General features: G+C 55.2%; 2 protein-coding genes across 2 annotated transcripts in view; one reads left to right on the forward strand and one right to left on the reverse strand.

Annotated features, from left to right (window-relative positions):
• The window catches only part of PTSG_12711 (uncharacterized protein), a 9,164-nt gene extending 1,733 nt beyond the window's left edge, over positions 1–7,431 (forward strand). Inside the window, exons 4-21 of the mRNA XM_004990538.1 lie at positions 168–242; positions 464–513; positions 746–950; positions 1,162–1,468; positions 1,744–1,838; positions 2,084–2,153; positions 2,437–2,816; positions 2,998–3,862; positions 4,119–4,180; positions 4,454–4,509; positions 4,717–4,781; positions 4,998–5,060; positions 5,340–5,450; positions 5,657–5,733; positions 5,961–6,060; positions 6,261–6,332; positions 6,516–6,572; positions 6,739–7,431. Of these exons, the coding sequence (XP_004990595.1) occupies positions 168–242; positions 464–513; positions 746–950; positions 1,162–1,468; positions 1,744–1,838; positions 2,084–2,153; positions 2,437–2,816; positions 2,998–3,862; positions 4,119–4,180; positions 4,454–4,509; positions 4,717–4,781; positions 4,998–5,060; positions 5,340–5,450; positions 5,657–5,733; positions 5,961–6,060; positions 6,261–6,332; positions 6,516–6,572; positions 6,739–6,858 (2,830 nt within the window). The 3' untranslated portion in view covers positions 6,859–7,431. The remainder of the gene's footprint in view (positions 1–167; positions 243–463; positions 514–745; positions 951–1,161; positions 1,469–1,743; positions 1,839–2,083; positions 2,154–2,436; positions 2,817–2,997; positions 3,863–4,118; positions 4,181–4,453; positions 4,510–4,716; positions 4,782–4,997; positions 5,061–5,339; positions 5,451–5,656; positions 5,734–5,960; positions 6,061–6,260; positions 6,333–6,515; positions 6,573–6,738) is intronic.
• Positions 7,372–10,000, reverse strand: part of PTSG_08345 (uncharacterized protein) — a 6,102-nt gene continuing 3,473 nt past the window's right edge. Inside the window, exons 11-12 of the mRNA XM_004990539.1 lie at positions 9,815–9,858; positions 7,372–9,653 (exon numbers count right to left, since the gene is read on the reverse strand). Of these exons, the coding sequence (XP_004990596.1) occupies positions 8,001–9,653; positions 9,815–9,858 (1,697 nt within the window). The 3' untranslated portion in view covers positions 7,372–8,000. The remainder of the gene's footprint in view (positions 9,654–9,814; positions 9,859–10,000) is intronic.

Below are 10,000 nucleotides of genomic sequence, written 5' to 3' on the forward strand. Positions count from 1 at the left end.
TGTGTGTGTGTATGTGTATGTGATGTGTGTGTGTGTGTGTGTGTGTGTGTGTGTGTGTGTGTGTGTTCGCGTGTGTGTTACCTCGCGGACATAGCCTGAACTCGTTCCGCCCACCACACACACACACACACACACACATACATGCATGCACCCGTCACTGACAACAGGAAACCAACGGACATGACGCAGCGACACATGCTGCTGACGCGCCAGTCCAGGCCGCGCTCCCGAAGCGTTGACAGGTGTGACCAACAAACATGGCAGCGTGTACCGTGGACCGTGTGTGTGTGTGTGTGTGTGTGTGGGTGTGTGTGTGTGTGTGTGTGTGTGTGTGTGTGTGTGTGTGTGTGTGTAGATGTGTGTGGGTGGTGGTTGCGATCAAATGAGTTTCGTTTCGTACGTGCTTGGTGATGGGACATATGATCTTTACGGCTGCCCCCTCATCGCTTCACGATGCTTGCAGGCACTCTCGTTCGCCCCGCACCACCTCCCGGCTGAACGATGATGCAAATGGTGAGATGGTTGTAGTATTGCCACGTCCCCCGCCTTTCTTTGCGCCCTTGAACTCCTTTCCATTCCAACAACTTCTTTGCGTGAACTAACCCCTACCTGTCTACTCATCACCCACCCTCCACCGGGAACAGCCAACCCATCCTGCCATCCTTCTCACACACATATGCACACTCGCTCTCTCTTACTCTCACCTTCATCCCATCCCTCTCCCCTCCCCTCCAAATCCGTACAGGCGTCCCTGGCCTCATGTACCCATCTGCCCTGCACCCGCGACGGGGCTCACTGCTCGGTCCCTCGACGACAACGGCGCGCCGCTCATATCCGCCTCCGCACACGCCAGACACGTTCATGCTGGCAGCACAGGGCCACCGCGGGTCGAGCGACGGCGCAATGCCGCCCATCGCAGGCGACCGCGGCCAGCGCTACACGCGATACAGGTGAGGCTGGTGGTGGAGGTGGTGGTGGTGGTGGTGGTGGTGGAGGAGGAGGGTTAGTGGTGGTGTGAAGGGGAAAGAAGGGGACACAGCGGCGGTGATTGCCTTTGCTTTTTTCGTGCTCAATAGAGTAGTCAAGCTGAATTGCCTCCTGCCACTGCCACCGCCACTCACGCCCAACCACCGTTGCAACCGTCACGACCACCGCCATCAGCCCCTCTGTTGGGGATCCGGACGCGCCATCCCACCGCAGCAGCACGCAGGCCGTCTCGCTCCCATCGCTCTTCCGCAACGCAACAACAGAGACCCTGCAGTCCACAGCGGGCGGCGACGGTGCTGGCACCAGTGGTGACCGCGCCCAGCCGAGCGATGTGCACGCGCGTGGTGGAGGCACTCGCCACCGCAGCAGCATCGACCAGTTTCTGATGGACCCAATGTCCGGTAGCCACCACATGCAGGACGCCGAGTTTCGTCATGCCATGCGCCTCACACCATTCAACATCAAGGAGCTTTTGCTCAGGGTGTGTGTGTGTGTGTGTGTGTGTGTGTGTGTGTGTGTGTGTGTGTGTGTGTGATTGTGTGTGTGCATGATTGTGTGCTTTGTGTGTGTGTGGATGCGTGTGCGTGTGCGCGTGAATATCGCACATACATTTGTGAAGGTGTATATGCCAGTGTGTGTGTGCGTCGTACATCATTCTCCGTGTGCACACAACATGTCACAATGCAACGTCGCATGCTCACCTGCTCTCTGTTCACACACACACACACACACACACACACGCCCGGGAACTGCCAGAAAATGAACATTCCCCCCAACATCGCCGCGATGGACGACGACGAAGCAGAGAACGCAGACTTTATGAACTTTGTCGTCAGCCTGGCAATACACGGGTGGGTCGCAGATGCAACCATCATCATGATTGTTGCCTGATGTCGCAGCTCCTCACTCAATGACACTCTCGGGGGATTTGCGTTCGACCAACACATGCATGTTGATATATGTGGGTGCATGCGCGCATATTAACACGTGCTTGTGCATATTGATGCGTTCCTGCATGTACATGCGTGTGTGCACACGTGTGTACATGTGTGTGTTGCATGTGTGTGCGTGTACATGTACATGTGTGTGCGTGCAGGCGGCGTCTGATGATGACGCGCGACGACAGAAAACACAATCTCGGGCCCCACGAGCGCAAACACTCACCGGTACAGTGGCGGTTATGGCCGAAAGATGGGGTTGTGGTAGTGCTGTGTGTGTGTGTGTGTGTGCTGTGTACATTTCCACAGGTGTGTACGTCTGCTAGTTGACGTGGGCACAACAGCGGGCCAAACATCATCACTCACAGCCTCTGTATCGACACACATGCACACGCACACGCAAAACACACACACACATGCACACATTCACACGCACACACATTCATGCACACACATTCACACACGCACACATTCACACACATATGCATTCAACGCACTGTGGTGTGAGCAGAAGGCGCGCCCTGATCGGCAGACGTGCAAGTTCTGCGTTGCCATCCGCGTGGGCGGCGGGTATGTGTTTGTTGGATTTGCAGACGAGGAAGGCCGCTGTATTGGGTGTGGTCGCTTCCTTGACTTTGACCTGAGCGACCCAACGCAGGCGTCCATGGTCAACTGGGCTGTGCAGTTTGCACGCCACCGCCGCCGCATGAAGGGAAAGGGTGGACGGAAGGGTCAAGGTGGTGGCGCCAACGGTGGGGATGGCGTTGATGACGATGATGATGGTGGCGGCAGGAGGAAGGGTCGCCGTGGCGGTATCGGTGGGGATGGGGGCGATGGTGATGACGAGCAAGCACGCCTCGCCAAAGAACGACAGCTCGCATGGGCTTCAAGGTGAGATGGGATGGGCACACGTGTGTGTGTGTGTGTGGTTTTCGTGGTGGCTACTGAAGCTGATGCATTGATGTACAAGACTCATTCACCCACACTCACAAACACACAAACACACACTCACACACTCTCTCATTCCCTTACACACACATACACCCCCGCCCCTCCTCCGCGCAATGGACAGGCAAGCCACGCGTGCCGGCAACCGTGACGGCGACGGATTTGATGGGCGCGGCGACCATGGTTACAACAGCGGCGCATACGGCAGCGGCGGTCGTGGTGCACACGGTGACATCGGTGGTGGTGATGGTGATGGTGATGGTGATGGTGATGGTGGGCGGAACGGGCGTGCTGACGGACTGTACGGAGGGGGTGGTGACGGCTCACTGGGGTCCGGTAGCGATGGCCGTGGTGGTGTTGGCGGTGATGGGTTTGGTGGTGGTGGTGGTGGTGGCTTGTGGGGTGATGGCCACGGTGGTGGTGGTATTGGGGACAGCCTGGGTCGTGGTGGTGGCGGTGTGAATGGGTTTGGTGGTGCTGGCACGAACGGCGACGGGTCGGGAACCGACAACATCAGCGGTGGTGGGTTTGGTGATGATGATGATGATGGTAACGGTATGGGTGGCGGTGGTCGACGTGGCAGTCGCGCTGCACGCAGGAGCGTGACGTTTGAAAACGACGCATTCGCTGGCATCAATGGCGATGGAAGCGGTGGTGGTGATGGCGGTCCCGGCAACGACGGTACCGGCGGCCGCGGTGGCAGTGGTGGTGATGGTAGCGGTGATGGTCACAGTGGTGATGATGGCAGCGGTGACGAGGAAGGCGATGAGCTCGTTGACCTGAGCACCGGTAGGCACGTTGCCGCCAAGACGTCGTCATCAACCGCTGCGAAGAAGCCGCGCGGGAGTCTCAGCAAAGCGCGGCGCAAGAGCACCCGTCGCAAGCTGCGTGTCGGTGATGGCGACGATGACGATGATGACGATGGCGCCGGCGAGAGGTCGCGGCGTGCGAGCATGGCCCTCTCGGAGGCGCTCTCGGAGGCGCAGAAGGTTGGTGGTGGTGGTGGTGCTGGTGGTGATGATGGTGGTGGTGGTGGCTCGGTTTGTTTGTTTGTTTGTTTGTTTGTTTGTTTGCTTGTTTGTTTGCTTGTTTGCTTGTTTGTTTGTTTGCTTGCTTGTTTGTTTGCTTGTTTGTTTGCTTGTTTGTTTGTTTGCTTGTTTGTTTGTTTGTTTGTTTGTTTGTGTCTGGATGGGTGGACCATTGCACCGCTCACGTTTGTGTGGGTTTCACCACCATCGTTTACAGTCTGCGCGCAAGAAGCGCCACAAAATGCCGCCACAGGTCCACGCCGATCCTTCCGGCGCAGCGTTAGTAGTTGCACACACGCGCGCGGGGAGGGAGATAGAGAGAGTGTGTGTGTGTTTGTGTGTGTGTCTGTGTGTGTGTGTGTGTCTGTGTCTGTGTCTGTGTCTCACACACATATTTGTTGACACAGACGCGTGCACGTGTGATTTTGCTTTTCTTGTGCTGTTTTTTTCCTGTCAACATCACGCGTACTTGTTATCATATTAACACTTACACATGTGTTTCTATGCTGTGCACTTTTGTCCTTTGCCCGCTGTATTGCGCCTGCGTTGCAGTCAAACGCTTCAGTCGATGATCAAAGGTGGCGATGACGAGCTACTTGACGAAGAAGGTGAACACGCTCCTGCACACACCACATATACACATTCGCGAACATCCACGCATGTTCATACACATGCGCACACGTGATGATTGCATGCACGCACGTGTTTATGTATCGTTGTCATGGCCTTGTTGCACATACGCGACAGGCAACCAACAGCCAACACGTACATGTCCCTCCCGTATGTGTATATGTGTGTGTGTGTGTGTTCGACAGCGGCTGCGAGTGATGCCATCAAGTACGCGTACAACTACTGCATCCTCGACCCAGAGCACGTGAAGGTACGCGTGCATGCAAGAGCATGCCATGCACACATGCTTTGATTTGACGTGAAACTATAACAGGAGAAACACACACACACATATGTGTGTGGTTGTGTCGCGATTTGGTCTTTGCGAACAAAATGCATTTCACACACATGCGCGCGTGTGCTCAAGCACCGGCCTTTCAATCTCATTGTACACATGCACGTGACTGGCGATTGTCTTTCGCTTCAGTATTATCTGAAAGTGTTCAAGGACGTTGATGCGAACGGCGATCACCGACTCGATTACAAAGAGGTGAAACGCCCGCCATGCTGTGTGCAAACTATTTGCTGTGTATGTGAGTATGTGTGAGTGTGAGTGTGAGTGTATGTGTGTGTGTGTGTGTTTGAGTGTATGAGTGGACTTGTGGGCGTGTTTTGAGTACGTTTATGCTAATTTGTGTGCATTGCAGGCGCTTACTTCTTCGTCTCGCCTCATCTACACACATGCACGCCGACTCACCTACACCTACACGCACACGCACACGCACACACACACACACTCTCTCTCTCTCTCTGTTTCCGTCTGCAACAGCTTGGCCGCGGGCTTCGGCAAGTGAACAACCATCTCATCACGAATCGCGAAGTGGACTATGTGCTGCGCGTCTTGGACGTTGTCAACGAAAGCATGGGCAGACAGCACAGGGTACGCCGCTGCAATGGTGATGGCGGTGTTTTGTGTGTGTGTGTCTGTGTGTGTGTGTGTCTGTGTTTGTCTGTGTGTGTCTGTGTGTGTCTGTGTCTGTGTCTGTGTGTGTCTGTGTGTGTGTGTGAGAGGACTGCAGCTTCGTGCTGCACTTGTCAGCACGCAACCCATCTCACATCACCTGCACTGCACCTGGGTCCTCACAGGAGAACAAGCGTCGCATCAGCTTTCGTCTGTTCTCCGTCATTGCTGCCCTCTCAGAACGCGTCACAAAACTTGACAGGTGCGTTTTATGTGATAGAGAGTCTGTGTCATTGTATGTGTGTGTCATTGTATGTGTGTGTCATTGTATGTGTGTGTCATTGTGCGCATGTGTGTGTGTGTGTTTCTGTTTGGGGTTTGAATGCTGTTGCATCTCCCACTTCAGCGTCTCACATCGTTCTTGTTTTTGTTCTGTGTGTGTGTGTGTGTGTGCTTGTACCATTGTGTCATTGCGCGTTCCACCACCAGTGTTGTGCGCAACAAGATCAACACAATGGATTACCGCGCACTCGAGGAAAAGCTCAAGCACGCCAAACACCTTTTCTACGTCAACGATCTCCGCAAGACCGTGCGTTGTTTGTTTTTGTGGTTTTGTGCGGTTTTGTGTTGATGTATTTGTGTGTGCTTGTCTCTGTATGTGCGTGCTTGCACTCCTCATTTCGCGTTCTGCACCACACTGCGACGTCACCGACAATTGTGGATGCCCATCTTATTCCTCGCCACACACACACACACATGCGCTGCCTCTGCATGGTACCACCTCTGCAGGGCACCATCAGCATGGAGGCGTTGGAGATTGAGATGCAGGCTGGCAACCTCAAGAGCAGCCACCGCCGCGAGGTGTGTACTTCGTGCTTGTGTGTGCTTTTGTGTGTGTGTGTGTGTGTGTGTGTGTGTGTGTGTGTGTGTGTGTGTGTGTGTGTGTGTGTGCACATGTAGTTGTTCGGTGAAGGACACTGTTTTTGCACCTCCTTGCCACCTCACCTCACATCATCGCACGCGCATTGATCGTTCTTGCCGCAGGTGATGCAGCAAATCGCGCAGGAAGGCATCGAGGAGCTGACCTTCCTGGACTATTTGGTGCGCACAAACAAAACATCACACATGCGCATATGCACAGAAACACAATGGACCCCCCCCCACCACACACACACACATATGTGTGCGTGCAACCATGAATTCTGCCTTCATCTCTTCGCCACCTCACCTCCTCCCCTCTCCCTCCCACTTCCTGTCCCTCTGCCAGGCGTATATTCCTCTCTTCCTGGACATCCATGATGCAATTTTGGACAATCCATTGGACGACTCGCGCAACCGCGACTTTGCGCAATATCGTTCGGGGAAACCCGGTCCTGTTGGCCTCTGATGATGACGTCGTCCGTACACGCACACACACACGCACACGTGGGCGCCAGCGCGCTGCTTGGGGTGTGTTGCGTTTTCTTCTTTCTCTTGTGAATGCTGTGTCATTGATGTCGATGAGTGACAAAAGCACGTATCCTCTTTTGTCTCTGCTTATTCAGACATACTGCGCCCTTGCGGCGTGTGCGCAGATCTAATGCACGCACACGCACACGCACACGCACCGTACACGTGCACACGTGCGCGCTTGCTGGCGCGTGCAAACGCCAGTATGATACTCCATATGTAGTTGTAGAATTTCGTCGCTCTTCTCATCTGATTTGTGTTGGTGGCAGTGCGTGCGTGGGCTTGCTTATGTATCACCTTGTTCAGCTTTTGTGCTTTCGTCTTCCTGCGATGACTTTTGTGCTCTAGATTTGTGCTGTCTTGCTTATGATGGAGATCACCGTGATGTGATGTGTGACATGCAGCTTGTCTGCGAGCTTGCATTCTGTATTCACCATGTCAGTGTGTGCTGCTTGCGTCTTGCGTTTATTGTTCGCATTCACGTTTAAGTAAAACCTCATGTGAGTCAAACGCGCCGCTTTTGCGAGACAAATCAACAAATTCGGCAAGCACCCAATCACTACCAATCACTCCAGCTAACACACACACACACATGTATTCACAATGGCGCACACATGTACATACAATGCAATTCTACTGCACTGGCAAGCTGCTGCTACCATCACCGACAAGTGGTGTGAAATGAACAATAAACAGCTCACGCTGTTCGTATCGAATGGAAAAAAAATGGACATAACATCATGTGAAACACACGAGCGCCTGGGCACATTGTGCACAGCAGCCATGCATGCACCAACAGACAGCCACGGCTTGCTACTAGTAGACAAGAAGAATTCACTCGAGGCGAGCTAACACATACATATACACACATGTTCACACACATGCACTCGTGTGTTCACGCATTCACACAAGTTGCACACACGCGTGTTCACCACATGTTCACACGCGCGTGTGTGTTTCTCCCTCGGCCCAGACATCCCCTCTACTGCCGACGTCAACATACCACCGCAATGTACAATCCTCCTTTAAACACGCTCTTAGCTCGCGTATCCAGCCAGCCCTCATTGCTTCACATGCCCATCACAGCAAGCTGGTGATATCATCACTCTGTCCATGGGTCATCGCCAGAAACAATTCAACCGAGTCAGGCAAATCCTGCATGGTCATACTTGTGGTCCCCTGTTGCTGCTGCTGCTGCTGCTGCTGCTGCTGCTGCTGCTGCTGTTGTTGTTGTTGCTGTTGCTGCTGCTGCTGATGGTATTGCTCCTGTGCTTGTTGCTGCTGCTGGTGGTGGTGGTGGTGGTGTGTGGTCGTGGTAGTGGTGGGTGGGGGTACATCCCCTAACAATTCCATCTCCATCTCCAGCGGGAACAGGTCAGGGTTTGCCAACAACTGCTCAACCTCCTCCTCGTTCATCTCCACACCGCCGCCACCGCCGCCCGTGCCAGCATCGTCGCCAGCAGCGCTTGGGCCCATTGTTGGCGTCCCAAATAGACTCTCAAACTCCGGCCCAAAGTCAAACTCGTCCATGGCTGTTGTTGACTGCTGCTGCTGCGTCGGGTAGCGGTATTTGTGGCGCGCTGGCGGTTGCGTGTCAATGGGTAACGGCTCCATGGAGATTTCCTGCTCAAACAGGGGCGATGATGGCGCCTGCGGCCCGGGTTTGTGTGGCTTCTTGCTTGATGCCGCCGCCGCTGTCTTGGAATTCTTTGCTGGCCCCTTCTTGCCCTTTGTCTTTGCTGCTGCAGACGATGACGATGACGATGTGGCGGCTGCTCCCCGACCACGCCCCTTGCTCGCCTTGCTCCCGCCAGCCTTCGTGGTGGCGCCGCCACCACCACCAGCAGCGCCCTGCTTGGCCTTGCTTGCCTGCTTGCTGCCTCGTCCAGACCCCTTTGGTCGCCCGCGTCCACGCCCCTTTGTTGGTGGCGTTGCCTTTGCAGCGCTGCTGTTGTTGTTGTTGTTGTTGCCGCTGGCTTTGGTCTCCTTCGCTTTCGTTGCTTTGCCCTTCGCCCCCTTGCTGCCACCCGCAGCCGTTGACGGTGAAACCGACGATGCAGACGCCACACGTGTCGCTGTTGTTGCTGTTGTTGCTGCTGATGATGTGCTTGGTGTCCCTGTCGCTGTGGTTGTCTTTGCCTTCTTGTTGGTGGTGGGTGTGCTCGCCCCGGCTGCGGTTGCTGTGCTCTTTCCACGGGCGCGAACGCGCTTTGGCGCAGGCGGCGGTATTCTCTCCAACAGGCGCACGCGCGTGGCCACAGAGACCGTGTTGGACCACTGCTGTGACGGCGCCGTGATGGCATCGTACATGCTGGACGGAAGCGTGACGTCTGCGAGCGCGTTTGAAACCACACGTCCCTTTGCCAGGCGCAGGGCAGGCACGACGCGTGGCACTCGCGACAGCGGTGGTGATGTGGTGCTGGCGACATTGCTACTGTCGTTATCTGTGCTGTTGGTGTTGGTGGAGTTGGTGTTGGCGGTTGTTTTGTTCCTGCCATCTTCGCTACCCTTGTGGCCTTTGCTGCTGGTGTTGGTCGAGCTGTGAGCACCAGCCACCGCCTGCTTGGCCTTCTGCCTGCGCTCGAAACGCTGCTGCTGCTGTGTGAGCTGGTACGCCACCGCATATCGAAGTCGGCGTGTGCCCTTGGAGGCGCCAAACACATGTCCGCACGTGCCCACGCGCCGCGCCCCATACGACTTAACAGCAGCCGGTGAACTCGCACGCATGCGCAGCTGTTGCACACGCAAGTGATGGTGATGGTGGTGGTGGTAGGATGTGGAACGTGAGGGAAAACGATCAAGGCGTACAAAATGTGGAGATGCGCGTGTTTGTTTGCAAGTTCGTCCGTGCATGCATGAAGACACGTGCAGTTGCGCAGCAATCAGGGACTTACGCGGCTCATGAAGGCTGGCACGCGCTTCTCTGCCGCTGTCGCTGCTGCAAAGCAATGCAATACGAGTGACATGGCAAACACGGTGAAATTTGGGCCGCAATATGGTGAGCGCATGCAGAGCATCAGAGCATGGTAGGCAACAGCACGAGAAGTGTTGGTGTGCACGTCGCACGCAGGGGCCCACAC

Source organism: Salpingoeca rosetta (genome assembly GCF_000188695.1).
Source record: "Salpingoeca rosetta unplaced genomic scaffold supercont1.23, whole genome shotgun sequence".
Taxonomy (NCBI): Eukaryota; class Choanoflagellata; order Craspedida; family Salpingoecidae; genus Salpingoeca; species Salpingoeca rosetta.